The sequence below is a fragment of the Micromys minutus genome (genome assembly GCF_963924665.1).
Source record: "Micromys minutus genome assembly, chromosome: 10".
NCBI classification, from domain to species: Eukaryota; Metazoa; Chordata; class Mammalia; order Rodentia; family Muridae; genus Micromys; species Micromys minutus.
This window is the reverse complement of record NC_137979.1, coordinates 14,117,355-14,133,256: the sequence shown is the minus strand read 5'-3', so window position 1 is coordinate 14,133,256 and position 15,902 is coordinate 14,117,355. Positions and strand designations below refer to the sequence as shown.

The following is a 15,902-nucleotide window of genomic DNA, read 5'->3' as shown; positions in this document are numbered from 1 at the left end:
TAACAAATACAAAACAGTCTCTGTCAAGATTGAAATCCAGAAGGGAATGGGAAAGGAATAATATAAACACTACCCATTCTCCCTAAGAACAGAGTAGATGCTCTAACTGTGGACCCTTTTTGCAAGTGTGGTTTGTGCTCCTAATTGCTAAGCCATTCCTTTAGCACCCTGTTTTGTTTTTAATCTTTCTGAGACAAGGTCTCACCATGGCCTAAAATTCCCCAAGTAAATCAAGCTGGCCTGAAACTCAGTGATCCACTTGATTTTTTTCTGCCTTCCAAGTGCATTAAAGGCATTCACCACCAGAATCCCTTGCCTGGCTTGCCTTATACTATTAGGCAAGGAAAGGTGTTCAAGGATGGGCAATGGGTGTGAATAGGATGGGGGGTACACCCAGAGGGTTATATTCATTTCCAAGTGCACCTCAGATCTCTGCACCAATGACTCTCCCCACCATTACCTCACATGGGACAACCACAGCCTTGCTCTCATTTTCTGCTCCTCCCCTGCATGACCTTGAAACCTGGGCTTCATTTCTAGTTAGCTACGACCTTCAGCAAACAGAATGTGCCTAGTTTTCTCCATACCAAGAGCAAGTTTAAGGGCTGTTACTAACTTGAGGGGGAGGGGTTAGTATGGATGGTATCTGTGCACGATGTTTTAAAGAAATTTAGCTACGGTGGTTTTTCATACTTTAGCAAGCAGGTCTGGAAACAAAACTAGCAGACTTATTAACCTGCTCTAATAATATGGTTAGGACTCCAGGCTTTATTTAGCTCCTGTTTTAACACACCGAATAATCAAGCAAGTTGCTTCTTCTGGACTTGTTTCTCCTTCTGTCTCATGTAAACTTCACTGATCCAACATAAAAATCAGAAATTGTGTGCGTCATGAGTTCCGGGTTCTCTTTTAACAGGAGTTGCAGCCATAGTGACCATCGGTCCATCCATCCAGGGCGCTAAAGGTGGGTAAGCGTTAAGGAAGCCAGAAGATTTGCAGGAAGATGGCATTTGAATAAGAACGGAAAAAATAGTCCCCTGTCGAGGCTCAGGTTGCTGGCTCTTTCTGTTTTGAGCGTCTATAGGGATCTCATGTGAAAATGAATCTATTCTTTTTCTCCTTCCTTCCTGAGGTCACTTTGAGGGATGGAGCGTCAGCAGCTACATAAGAGCAGATTACTGCCCTCGATTCCTTGTCCTGCTGGCTCGCCTGCATCCCCCGGGGACCTGTCAGGGTAAAGCTGCCAGTCAGCCTGCGGCATTTAGCAAGATTCCGCGAAAAGGCTGCGCGGCAGTGCTGCCCCGGCTTGGCAAAGACGAGGCTCAGCAAACAGGGACCATCACCCGGAGACTCCTGCAGGAAGGGCTCACGGACGCGAGGACGCCGGGTCACGTGGGCTGGGCGGGCGCGCGCCCTAGCCCCGCGGGAGGAGGTGCGCAGGAGGGGGCGGGGCCGGGGCCTCCCGTGAAGCCCCGCGCGCGGACGGACCGGAACTCTAAGCGGGTGGCTTGTTGATAACATGGCGGCAGCTGCTGCCCGGGCATCCCGAGGAGGCGGCAGCGCCCACACCCGGAAGAAGGGGCTGTTTTCGGACTAGTGCAGCGGCTCCTGCGGACCCGGAAGTCCCGGCCAGCTGCTGAATGAGGGGAGCCGGGCCCTCCCCGCGACACTCCCCCCGCGCCCTCCGCCCCGACCCGGGCCCCGCCATGTCCTTCTTCCGGCGGAAAGGTAGCGGAGGGGTCGCCAGCGGGGGGCGAGCCGGGCCTCGGGCAGCGGTGGGGCGGCAAACCTGCAAGGGTTTCGTCAGGGCGGCCGCGAGGCTCTCGGCTAGCCGCTCGGCCTCGGCGCCGACCCCGCGGTGCGGTGTGCTGCCCGGGACTCCGCAGGGGAGAAGGTGGCCTCCTCATGAGAGAGGTCGAGGGACATTGTCGCTTTGGGCTGAAAGTGCTTGTTTAAACACGTAGAGGTTAACACCTGTTTGCTAAAGGAAGGTTTTTCTGGTGTGTTTGGTTTCCAGAGGTTTATATGTGTGTGTTGTCTGTGTGCACGCGCGCACTGTGGATCAAGATCAAGGAAATCCCTTTTCTTATAGGAAGTCTTGACTTTTCCGACTATTGGAGTGTTTATACTTAAAACCTTGTAAAACAGTTTTTTTTTGTTTTTTCCAACTAGCACTATTTTCTAGTTTCCTCTTTTGGGGACGGGGGTAAAGAGCGGAAGGGGGCCCACCGCTATTTCTAAAATATAATTTCTTATTTCTGAAGTTCCGTATTCGGAAGACTACTGCTTTTGATGATTTAGCAAGTTTACTAATTATTGGAACCGTTGCTGCTTTTAGAAATGCACTACTTAGATTTCTGATGTTCCGTTGTAAAAGCTTACTTAGTTTTAAAGTAGAAGCAAGGTGATTATGTTCCTGGAGACGGTTGTCATATTTCATTAAATATACATACGCAAATTGATCACATTTCTTTAGATGGAGATAGATGGTTGTATCTGTTCATTCTTACTGCTTCAGAGAAGATACATCAGACTTTTTTTTTTTTTTTTTTTTTTGGAAAAAAACACTAAATCAGACTTGTATTCACATGATAGCTTTTTCATAAACTCTGTAACCCGAAACAGCCAGTTAACCCACTTTTTTCCCAGCTGAGAATCAGGTGATTATAAAGGCCTGAGAACTGAAGCTGTCTGTTGATGCTAAGGGATGAACGAATGAAACTGGTAAAGGAATGAATGAATGAAACTGGTAAATGATAGGAAACTTTATCAGTAAAGTATTTTAATATCTCTGGAGTTATAAACTGTACCTAGTTTGACAGTGTTGGGGTGCTTATTTTTTAAGGGGGAAAATTCATTCTAAGTGTGGGACTAATTTCAAGTTGCACAACAGACCATGGTCTGTTTATTTAACACACACTGTCGACTGTCCAGTCTGCCAGACACTGTCTTAGGGTGTCATGGAACAGTCATATGGGCATAGTCTCTGTACCTATGAAGCTCATTGATACTGTAGGCAGACAATAAATAGGGCAGAAAATTGTGTGTATGTACTTACAAACTGAATGATGTGTGATGAAAGTAATTTATGAAGAAAAACCTATTTTGGTTGGATTTTAGAGGAAGAACTCAGTATATAACCTTGAAACAAAGCTAGTTGATCAGTAGTAGGATGTAACTTCAGAGAGGTCAGGAAAGACACTGGAAGTACTTTCAGTAATAAAGGCAAGGTGGCCACTGTGACTTAGGCATAGAGAGGCAGGTGGGCAGATGCCACATTATTGATGGTTTTATTCCAAAGGCAGAGAGAATATATTGTAACGCTTTTGAAGAGTGGTGACCTCACAATAAAAAAGTGATCTGATTATTTGCTGAGAAAGCTCTTTCTAGAGCCAGGTAAAGACCCTTCCTGTGGAGCCTAACCATCTAAGTTAGAGCCCCAGGACCCACAGCGGTGGAGGGAAAGAGTAACTCCCATTAAGTTGTCCTCTGACCTCCATACATGTGCTGTGGGATGTACACTCCCACAAAATAAATAAATGTATTTAAGGAAAAAAAAAGATTATTCCAGATGAGTTTCAGAGACTGACTGTGGCAAGAGAAGCTTAGAAACAACCTTTTTGGCGTTGGGCGTTGAGATAGTCTGACTTTATAGTTCTGGCCTTAGCATTTACTGATGAGATCAGGGAGCCTTGTGGACATTCTTCTTTTTCTAATTTAGTAATTGGATTATGGACATGTATCACCATGTCCCAACTTCTGAAAACAGTCTTATAAAGAACATCAGTTTATTTTTTTTTCTTGGTAGAGGTTTATCTCATTTCATTTAAAATGATAAATCTAAAACCAGGAAAAGAGGGCTGGAGATGGCTCAGCCCTTAAGAACTTATGCTCTTACATAGGACCTAGAACACAGATTTAGTTCCTAGAACCATCTGTAACTCCAGGTCCGGGGAATCCCCTCCTTGGGCACTAGGAGTGCACATGTATAGATGTAGGCAGAACACCTACACACCACAACAAAAGGGAAAAAATTGTAAGAATTACCTTAGTGTTTCCTCGTTTTACCGTTTTACCTGTCTATTGTGTTAAGTTTTTCTTTTGTATCTAAGTCTTTTGAGATATGCTCTTTGTGATCTACTATTCTGAGTTTTGTCTTTTTTTTTTTTTTTTTTTTCTTCCGTATTTTCAAGTCAGTATCTTGATATGTAGTCATTACTAGCCTTAAAAGCACAGCAATCCTGTCTCGGTTTTTTTGAATACAGGAATTGCAGAAATGTAACACAGCCTGTCCTGTCTGTCTCTTCTGTATACATACCCTGGAATGGATGGGATTACAAGATTCTCTTTCGTCTTTAAGAATAGCTTCTCTTAGATCTCTGTCATTTTACTCTACTTTCACACAGAAATGTCACATAAGAATTAGAACTGACTTGAATTTTAGTTTATGTGTATGGGTATATACCATGTGTGTGCCTTTGCCCAAGGAGACCAGAAGGTGTCTTCTGATTCTCTAGAACTGGAGTTAAAGATTGTTGTGAGCCACCATGTGAGTGCTTGGAAGTTATTGTAACTACTTAATTCCTTATATTTCTGTTTACCTATTTCCTATTGATAAATGTATTTCTTAGTGTTTACTTACAAACAGTGCTGGTGATCATTTAAGTAGGTATCTTTCTGTGCAGTTATGCAAGAATATCAATCATTAGGCTGAGATAACAAATGCAAAATGGTTAGAACAATTACGGTACCCTAGGCATGCTTTTTCTATTCTCATCTGTGCTGCTTTTTAACTTGCCAGCTTTCTCTTTTGGAATGTTACTGATAGACACAGTTCTACACTGGGAAATCAAGATAGAGCTCCCAAAACATAAACTGTCACACCTGGCCACTTGGCACAGTGCTTCCAACCAGCTGAATAGATCATGACTCTGAAACCCAGAAGACGCAAGCAGAAAGGGGAATGCCTTCCTCAGTACAGTGATCACAACTCTCGAGGGCTCACCAAAGATCCCACCTCCATTGCTGGACCTACAGAAGAGAACAAACATGAAGTAATTTCAACCCACTCCAGATACTTAGAAACTGCATTTAGAATGGAGCCCTTTTCTTCTAGAAAATATAAAATATTGTTGAGAAGTGTGTGCGTGTGCACAGGCACTCTGCATTAGTGTCAGCTCTCCTGGAGCTAGAGTTATATGATGGTGGGATCCAAACTCGGTCTGACTCTAGAGTAGGATGTGCTTTTTTATTTGTTTGCTTATTGAGACAGGGTTTCTCTGTGTAGTCCAGGCTGTCCTGGAACTTGTTCTATAGACCAAGCTAGCTTGAGAGACTTGGCTGCCTGTGCCGGAGTGCTGGGATTAAAGGTGTGCAACCCAGGACAGGCAGGGGTATCTACTGAGCCATCTTTTCAGCTTTTTTTCCTTAAATATCTTAAATTCTCTACACCAAGAACAGATTTTTCCCCCTCTTGAGTCATTTCAAATTTTGTTTTATTCACATGTTGTGCTCCTCTCTACTTGGAGATTTTTATTTTTGTGTGTGTGGGATACAGCTGTAACTGGACATGTAAGGAAATCTTGGAATTAGTTCTCTCAACTGAATGTGGGTTCTTAAGATCAAATTCAGGTTAATCAAGTTTATATGGCAAACACTTTAAGGATTAGGCCATCTCTCTAGTCCTTGGGATTTATTTCTCTATTTCAGAGACAGAATGTAGTCCATTCATCAAGTCTTTTACCCCACCAGTTTTTTTTTTTTTTGTTTTTAAGACATACACACACACACACACACACACACACACACACACACGTTTTGCTTACATGTATGTATGTATACCGTGTGTGCCTGGAGCCCTAGGAGGTCAGAAGAGGAAGTTGGATCATCTGAAAGTCTAGACATGGGTGCTCTGGACAAGCAGCACATGCTCTTGACCACTGAGCCATCTCAACAGTCAGGGCACCACTAGCTTTTGAAACAGAGCCCTTTGAGGTTAGCAGAACTTGAAGTAGTTACGGCATGGGACTAGTGGAGTGGCTCAGCAGGTCAAAGTGCTTGTCAGGCAACTCTGACAGCTTGAATTCAGTCCCTGGAACTCATAGTGAAAGGAGAAAGTACTCACATTGTATTCTGATCTCCATGTGTGTATACTGACATAGATACACACAGTGTGTCAAGTAAAGTAAAAGTTTGAGATTTTAAAAAAAAGTCTGAATGTTTTGCCTGAATGTAGAATGTTCATGCACTATGTGATTGCCGTGACCTTGGAGGCCAGAAGAAAGCATTGATCACCTATAACTAGAGTTCCAGTCAGCTGTTAGCCACCATGTGGGTGCTAGAAATCAAACCTGGGTCTTCTGGAAAGTAGCCAGTACTCTTAACTACTGAGCTGTCTCTCCAACCCCAATTAAAAAAAAAAAAATTTTTTTTTTTAAATGGTGCTGGAGAGACGGCTCAGAGGTTAAGAGCACTGGCCACTCTTTCAGAGGTCCTGAGTGCAATTCCCAACAACCACATGGTGGCTCACCATCATCTATAATGGGGTACGGTGCCCTCTTCTGTTATGCAAGCATACATGCAAATAAAACACTCATTAACATAAAATATATAATTTCAAAACATTTTAAAAAGATCTTTATATTCTGGCCTTTTTCAGAATAAGTGTGAACCTTTACTATAACTACAGATGTATAGATACAGATATAGAATAAGAGGTAAGAGATGTGGAATTATTTTTCACAGATAGTCTTAACCAGTTACTTCATCGTGCTGCTTTCTCCATCTTCATAAAATTAGCTTCCTCACATCTAAGCTGAAATCCAAGTAACATCTCATAGGACTTTTAGACACCAGCCTAACAAGAGGTAACTGCTTCAACCAGTGTTGACTGTCAAGAGTGGTGACATGTGGCTGAATCTAGGTTATATTCTGGGATAGCCCTTAATAGACCTGCTGATGGATGGGATACAAAGTAGGAAAGAAAGACCAGGTGAAGGGTGAAGTTTTACCCTGAGAAAGTAAATTCTAAAATTCTGATGGTAGGTCTTCATGGACCAAGTTTAGAGTTAAAGTTTCAGATAATTTAAATAAACCTGTCAGAGATAAAAAGTGGACCAACAGTTAGCTACACCAGTCTGGTTTTAGATAAGGTGCAAAGTGAAGGTATAAAATAGGGAGTTAAAAACTACACAGGTAATGTTAAAAGATGGTATTGGCCCTGCCTCCTGGCTGTCATGATTAAATGGTCTCTACCATTTCCCTACCCCTATGATTTACCTTTCACAAGCTCACAGCAGCAATGAACTGGGACCTCTGAGATCCACTCCTCAAAATAAATGACATGACAGAAACAGTCAGGGTAATGAAAAATTGGTGGTGCATGTCTTTAATTCTAGCACTCAGGTGGCAGAGGCAGGCTGATCTACAGAGTGAGTTCCAGGGCAGTCAGAGAGACACAAAAATCCCAGCCTCAAAATAAGTAAGTAAGTAAGTAAATACATAAATAAAACTCAGGGCTAATTTTTATAGGCTAGTTCTATGCGAAAATATAAATAAGGATCATCATGACTTCTTACTATTTAAAAAGACAAATGATAGTCTTGTAATTTTATCCTCTCCAGAGCATAGGCTTCACTGTCTCCTTATATCAGAAGAGAAATGGGCCACTGTAGGGTGGTGGGTAGTACATTCTTGCTATTCAAGCACTTTGAAGGAAAAGGCAAGTATTTCTCAGATACTGGTCACTTCATCATGCATTCCTGACAACAGTGCCTAGTGACAGCAGCTCCTTTATCTTTCTGAGGTTGATGCCTACATGATTGGAGGTAGATTTGCTGAAGGCAGGGGCACTTTTCTGGTCCAGGCAAGTTGAGCATACTCTGGGATTTGGGTTGTTGATGGGTTGACTTTAGGGAGATACTTGAGAGCCAGCTATTTTTTGCAACTCGCTTTTCAGCATTAATAGTATTTCAGAACATGGAGACATGGGCACATTCTGAGATTTCTTACTTTGATAAACCACTCAATGAATTCAAGGGAATTTAATGTTTAGACAAACACAGGGAACATAAAGATTTAACATAACCTCATGTCAGGTCTTAGAATAGAGTCCACATTTGCCTAGAGCAGCTTTGCAGCTTTTGTTTGCTGTTGTAAGCTATAGAATTTTCACTGTTTTGTGTAATAAAGGAAAGATTATGTAATCATTTTAGAGACAACCTGTTAGACCTTAGGCTTAGGAATTAAGATTGTAAGTTTGGGATGTTTACACCCAAAGCTAGGGAGGGCATACAAAAGAAGTAAGATGTTACGTATAACCGAAGAAGTCTTTTTTTACTGTGCTTATAGGCAGCATAGTGGGTGACTTGTGGTATTAAAATTTATCATAAATGTATTTCAAATGCCTTTTGCAAGTATCTCATTTTCCATCAACAACCCTCTAAGTGAGTTTTATTAATTACCTAATATTACTACTTAAGGAAATTAACATTCAATGAAATTAAATAACTTATCCATGATTACACAGTTGATGAGTAGCAAGAGGCAGAACTTGAATATAGATGTTTAAGAGTCCTTCCAGAGGTTTTGATAGATTGCTTTCTCAAAGAATTCTTCTCTAAGGACTGACCCACCCTGAGGGCACATACAATTCATTGTTCTAGAACTCAGAATACTCATTCTATGAGATTTAAGTGGCTCTGATGCTGACAATATATAGAATGGATCTCTTTCACTGTCAAAGTTGCTCATGATGCCCTTTTGTGTTCTAGTGAAAGGTAAAGAGCAAGAGAAGACCTTAGATGTCAAATCCATTAAAGGTGAGTGGTTCTCCTCTGTATTCACAGTGATGAATGGGCGGGTATGAATGTTCGCATTTCTATCTCCTTTTGAAGTGACAGTAATTCTCCCCATTATTATTAGTAGTGTTATTTATAATTCTGATTTGTTTTTCTCTTTTACATGTATATTCTAACAGGCTTTTACTGAGCATTTGCTTGCTGCTCTAACGTGTACTGGTCTTTATAAATCATACATTTGATTGTTCCCTAACAGTCATTAGTTGGCTTTGTTCAATAAACAGACACTGAGCTGTGACCGCTATAGAGAATCCCATTTACAGGGCTGGTTTTCTATCTATTCAGAAATGTGGATGAGTACAGTTTTCACTGTATTACTTAGGACCAATGGCCTTCATTGAAGCTTATTCCCAGTACATTGTGGACATGGTGTACATTAACACACTGTTCTTATTTATGGATTTAAGTATGCTTTTTTAAAAAAATCTCTGCTGGGTTTTTATTCCATGTCTATTATAGATTGGAATGAGAATTTACAATGGGAAATTATTTTCATAGCCAGTACATATAAAATTCATTGTCCTACATAGCTGAAATATGCAGGCTGCTACCTAGACTTTTTTTTCCTAGTATTTCTGGTATGTGGTCAGCATTGAGTGTTACCATCTGCACAATTAGTATAACATTTATAAGACTTGTAAGATTAGAGAAGAAAGTATTCCTTCAGCCTTGTTATAAACACATTACTGATAATTTAAAGTGAGTTCGTGTAAACTACTTCCTTTAATCCAGTTGTTCTGACATTTGGTGAAGGTGAACGTTCTAAGTGAGGCTTGTGAAGATAGCACTGCCTGGGAGGAGGAGGGATTAGCACCCCAGGCCGTCAGAGCTGCAGTCTTCACCCAAAACTGACTTCAGGAAGTCTTGGAACTTTCTTTTAGAGTCTTAATTTTGCATAGTGAGGAGATTGGCTTCATTTTGTTTCCCAGTTAGTTTTTAATTATCTAAATTAAAATTGAGATATAAAATTTCATACTAGTTGGTAAGATGAAGCATGCCTTTAATTACAACACTCAGGACAGAGGCATGCAAATCTCTTTGAGTTTGAGGCCAAACTAGCCTACACAGCAAGTTTCAGGACAGCTCAGGCTACACAGTGAGACCATGTCTCAGAAAAAAACAAGTAAATAAGTTATGTCTGAAAAATAATAATCTGCCAAATAATATATAAAGTAAAATAATTTTCATGCTCATAATCTGCTAGTGAGGTCACATAGTCTCTGCTCAGTAGGTAAGGACCTTAGGAAAATAACAGAAGTGTTACAAGAACCAGCCCTTCAAGAAGGGCCCTGGAGAGAATCAGTGGGCAAAACTGCTTATAGTAGGAGAGAACTGATTCCTGGAGGTTATCCTTTTATTTCCATAAACACTCCCTACCTGTACTTGTTTGCATGCATGAACATGCACACACATGCTTACAGACATATATAAGGATAAATGTGAAGTTGTAGTCTGATTAATAGACCTACTTAAATGTACACCAGCAAATGAAGCAAAAGTACTAAGTAGCCACTATTCATAGAGCAATTTTCAATTCTTAGTATTTAAAACGTTGACTGTAACTTTTAAAAACTTAAAAAGTTGGCTCTAACAAGACTGTGAAAAGCTTGGATAATGAGTTTATAGATTGGTAGGGGAGAAGAAAATTTGCCAAATAATTTTATAGTTGGCTTGAACTAGTGATGAGAGTAAAGAGATGAGGACAAAATTAAAAGTCCAACAGGTAAAATTAATTGAGTTTTGTTATTGAGTAGATCTCAGACGTGAGGAACATGGGTGTAAGGTTTATGACTTGCTACCTTTCTGGCTTGCCTCACAGAACCAAGCTAGGGAATGACATGTTTAGTTGTGGTATATTGTGGGAAGTGCTTTTGAGTCGTTTATTTTCATACGTTTCACACATAGTAATTCTGGGGTCTGAGGTTTTAACCAGAGGTATGACTCTAGGTGACCTAAGTTGGAATTCTGCCTATTGAAGTGACTTTCCAAGGTCATAAATCTAGGACAAAGTAGTTACCTTTTCTGTGTGTTTGCCTCTACCTCTAAAAATGAGGAAAATGCCAGTCTTGAAGAATTGTTCAGAGACCCAAACATGAGTAAAAACCCATAGACAAAGCAGTAGATTGCCTGCTTTGTCATGGGTGTTGTAGGAAGTGATTGCTGCCTTGTGTTAGCATAGTGATTTAAAGTGAAACATTACAAGGAACCCAGAAAATCTGAGGTCAGCAAACCACAGGGAACACTATGGAAGTATTACGGCCTATATAAACAGTGAAAAATTAATTAAGAGGATTTGAAAGAAAGGGAAGATTGGCTTAGTTTTTTGGTTCTTGCTGGCCTTTAAATTTTTTTTAAACATATATGTCAGAGGGTCCTTCAGATAAGTAAAGGGAAATTTTTACAGAAAGATTAAAATATTGTACAGAGCCATAAAGACCGGAAAAGAAAAGAGGCCCTAATCACAGAATTCGTTGCCTCTCCCTCCACCCCCCCCCCCCCAGGTTCCTGATGCTCCCAGTCTGTCCACCCCCACCCCTCACCCACACCCTCTTCTTCTGCGCCTTTGGCAGGCCAAACCCAAATAAGGGTGACTGAGGATTACATATCCATGTAGGAATTCAACTGGCTGGAAGTTCCTTACTACTACTATTCCAGAGATTGCTCATAATTGTGATAAAAAACTAGAGGCATTAAGAAGAATTTTGCCTTTGTTACCATTGTACTATACTTAAACATCTAGAATATGGAGAAGCAGTTCAGCTATATAGGGATTGGACTAGCTAAGGATTATTTCCTGAAGGTTCGTGGTTTTAAGTGCTATGGCTTTCTGAAGCTTAAGTGAGGATTTCTTTATAATGAATAGAGTTTCCCTTCTGTCCCTTGTCACAGTTTAAAAAAAAAAAAAAAAAACTCATATCTTGTGTTGTATATCCATTTGGGGTCCACTTTTAACTCAGACTAGTGTAACTCCTTCATGCAATACACTGAAAAGAGTTATGCCAAAAGACAAAACAAAACAGAAAAACAAACAAAAAAAACCAAAAACAGAAGAGAAAGTTGACTCAGAGAGAAAGAGAGCGATTGTAGGCCTTTGACCAGGACACACACACACACACACACACACACACACACACACTTTTAAAGGTAATTTGGAGGAATTCTAAGCTGGAGACCCAGAAATTCTTTGTACTGTAGAAAAAGAGTTTAGTCTTAAAAATAAGAAAGTAAACAAAAGGAAAAGATACTGAGATAGTGAGAAAAAAAAAAAAGACCATACTCTTGAGCTTTATAGCTTGATGGATTTGAACAGATAGGGGAATTAGAAAGAATTAGTTTAGAAGAGATGATAACTTTTGTATTAGGACAAATATGGCCACAGGTGGCAAAGCCAGAGAGAGAATCCCCAACCGTAAATAAGAAGAGATGTAAAAGTAGAGCCCAGACTAAAGGCCAGGTAAGCAATCAGGCCAGGGCTTCTCCAAGTGCTCCTGAGAGGTTTTTGCTGGGAGCTGTTGCCAGAGGAACAATAGAGGCCTAAATTAGTTTTATTAAGTTTATTTGGGGCAGGGGAAAGACCTTATCGTTTTAAATTTGAAATCTTTGCTCTAGTAATAACTGAAGGTTTGAGAATAAATGTACTTTTGAGAAGAAAGCATTATAGAACATCTTTAGGAAGAGGAGTTAGGGAAGGAGTCCATTTCTGACAGTGGACAATTCAAAGATGGGTTTTAGAATGAGAAGGACACACTCAAGGGAAATTAGGGAGTGTAGAACCATGGAGACCAACTAAATAGACCATGAGGAGGGAGCAGGTGGATATGAAGCATGAGTTCTAATCGAGTAGTGAAGAGGGGAGGAAAGCCTTGTGTTTTCCCTGCATGCATATGTGCACACCATGAATTTAGAGGCCAGAAGAGGGCATGGAACTGGGGTTACAGGTGGTTACGAGCACCTGGTGGGTACTGGGAATGAAACCCTGGTTTTCTCTAAGAGGATGCGTGCTAACTGATGACCACCTCCTCTCACCCCTAAGAAACAGTACTACACAAATGGATTCATAGCATTTTTGTTATCATGGACATTTAATTAATATATAATTAGAAAGGAGACGTTCACATAGAATTTGCAGTGTAGCTATTGTCTGTATAAGAAAACTAGTCAGGGATGGTGAGATGGTTCAGTAGCTAAACAAAATTGCCGTGCAAGCCTGGAGACCCTGGGTTTGATCCCCTGGAACCTATAAAGGCAGAGGAGAGAACCAGCTCTTCAAAGTTGTCTTCTCTCCATGCGTACACTGTGGCATGTGTTCTCAAACACACTATCATGTACACACACCCTGGTAAATATTTTTTAAAATCTAAAACTGTCTCTGATAGTGCATACCTATAATCCTTACATTCTGGAGGCTGAAGCAGGAGGATTGTGAGTTTGAGGATAGCCTGGCCTACATAATTAGACCATGTCTCAAAAAATAAAAGATAAAAAGCAAAAAATTTTTGTTTATAAACATGCTAAAATAGTTTTACTTCCTTCAATTTAACATGAAATAAAAAACAAAGATAACTTAGTTTTAAGTTAAGGGATTAAAGGCATGGAGCTCTGTGCCCTACCTAAGAGTATTTATTTTTAAGTAGCCTGAACTTTAGTCAGCAGTGTCTTTTATTAGATGGAGAAACTTCGTTGCTCAATTAAAGAAAAAAGTTATTGTGATGAATGTCTTTCTAGATTTTTTTTTCCTCTCATGAATTTACCTTACATTTCAGTTTTGTTTGTGAAACAAGCAAAGATTAAGAAATTGGAAAGGTCCACATTTTAGAATGAATGCTTTCTAAATGTTTATACTTCACTCTTAGGAGACAGGTTCTGCCTTGTTGCCCAGACTAACCTTGAACCTGACTTGGCTTCCTGGCTCGCTGCTGGGATCACAGTTGTAGAGCACCAAACTCAGCTTGGCTTTGGTTCTTTTAATCAAAGTTTTCAGAGGACAATCTCTCTAAATTGTACTTTGGTGCAGTATTTTAAGATTTCTAAATAATAGAGTGTCTTTCCATTTTGCTAAGGCTTGATGTCTTCTAACTATTACTTTTTGGAGACGGGGCTGTGAAGTCATGGAACATCACTGGCCTATGCCTGCTACTTGCTGGGATTAAAGGCATGTGCCAAACAGCCTGGCTTATTTATTTAATGTGTATGAGTGTTTGGTCTGCTTGTATGTCTGTGTATCATGTGTGTGTCTATTCCCCACAGAGGCCAGAAAAGGCCACCCAGAACCCTGGAACTGGAGTTGCAGATGTTTGCAAGTTTCCATGTGCATGCTGGGCGTGAACCTGTATGTTTTGGAAACTCGTTAGCACTTTAACTATTTTTTGAATATTGCTTAAGTGTTAAAAATTTTTAATTTTTTAAGTTTTCTTAAAACCTGCCCATGAGTTTTAGGTAATCACATTGTGTATAACTTTTAATTTTTTTTTTTTTTTCAAAATGTATAGCTTCAGTAGCCGTACATTCCCCACAAAAAAGCACTAAAAATCATGCCTTGCTGGAAGCTGCAGGACCAAGTCATGTTGCAATCAATGCCATTTCTGCCAATATGGACTCCTTTTCAAGTAGCAGGACAGCAACACTTAAGAAACAGCCAAGCCACATGGAGGCTGCTCATTTTGGAGACCTAGGTAAGTGACCACCACTCCTTGCTATCTCCTAATCAAGGACAGACTTACATGTGAGATTTCAGTCATAAGATCCTGAACTATATAATTGGAAGAGACTTTGAAAATATACACTTAAAAAACAATACTGCAAGTGTAATAAAACCGTATTCATGTAAATATAAGGCTAGGCCTATAGAATAGTGTGCAGTGTACTGCAGAGATGCATTTGACACTTAGTAAAATTGTGCGCACACACATGCACACACACACATACAAAGATTACTCATTTCAGTAGTACTTAGGGAGATACAAAGCAAAATAGTGAGTTAAAATATTAAAATAAATTCAGAGTTTTCTACTTTGGACATCAAGTGGGATGAGGGAAAAGCCCCTCTTTTTTACCTCTCTTTGTAAATGATGTAAATGAGTGAAGAAAAAAAGCAGTCAGTCTGGAAGTACTGTCTGATCCCACTGCTGGAAATGCTGGGAGACTGGGTTTAGATAGAAAATTGTTACCAAATGGCTGATTCATTTCCTTCTGTTGTTTAGGCAGATCCTGTCTGGACTATCAGACTCAAGAGACCAAATCCAGTCTTTCAAAGACCCTTGAACAAGTCTTGCGTGACACTGTTGTCCTTCCATATTTTCTTCAGTTTATGGAACTTCGGAGAATGGAGCACCTCGTGAAATTTTGGTTAGAGGCTGAAAGTTTTCACTCTACAACTTGGTCCCGAATAAGAGCACACAGTCTAAACACAGTGAAACAAAGTTCACTGGCTGAGCCTGTCTCTCCTTCTAAAAAACATGAAACTACAGCGTCTTCAGTAACTGAGTCTCTTGACAGGAGGTTGGGAGATTCTAGCTCAGCCCCACTGCTTGTGACTCAATCAGAAGGAACTGACCTGAGTAGTAGAATTCAGAACTCTCAGAATCACTTGCCACTTTCCCAGGAATGCCAGAGTGCCCATTCTCTCCATCATGAAGTGGCCAGAACTCACCAGATTTCCACAGACTCCCAAGAATCCTCTTCCAGACTTGCAGTAGCCAGTAGAAACAGTTGCTCTTCTCCACTGAGAGAACTGTCAGAAAAGCTAATGAAAAGTAAGTGTGATGTCTCACGATGCAGAACCCAAGACAAGGAATGGGAGGGTCAGAGCCGTAGCTATTCTTGCTCGTTTACACATTTAGGAGGATTTGGAGGGTTGAGTGGAGTCAGGGTGTGTATCTGTGTTCCTATGTGTAGCCAGCTGACCAAAGTGGCAGGGCAGTGTTCTGCTTTTTTGTACACTTGGAAGCCATTGACCAAGGGGATGATCTCCTGGTCTTGGTCCTCAGTGCTGTCTAACTGCACCTTTTAGGTTAGTTTTTTTCATTTTATTTTTTAGATTGCCAT

The 15,902-nt window shown here is 40.5% G+C and overlaps 1 protein-coding gene across 1 annotated transcript in view; it reads left to right on the top strand.

Annotated features, from left to right (window-relative positions):
* Nucleotides 1-1,565: 1,565 nt before the first annotated feature.
* The window catches only part of AKAP10 (A-kinase anchoring protein 10), a 57,689-nt gene continuing 43,352 nt past the window's right edge, over nucleotides 1,566-15,902 (top strand). The window contains exons 1-4 of the mRNA XM_080924472.1: nucleotides 1,566-1,728; nucleotides 8,772-8,819; nucleotides 14,348-14,530; nucleotides 15,059-15,610. Coding sequence (XP_080780598.1) covers nucleotides 1,641-1,728; nucleotides 8,772-8,819; nucleotides 14,348-14,530; nucleotides 15,059-15,610 — 871 coding nt within the window. The 5' untranslated portion in view covers nucleotides 1,566-1,640. The remainder of the gene's footprint in view (nucleotides 1,729-8,771; nucleotides 8,820-14,347; nucleotides 14,531-15,058; nucleotides 15,611-15,902) is intronic.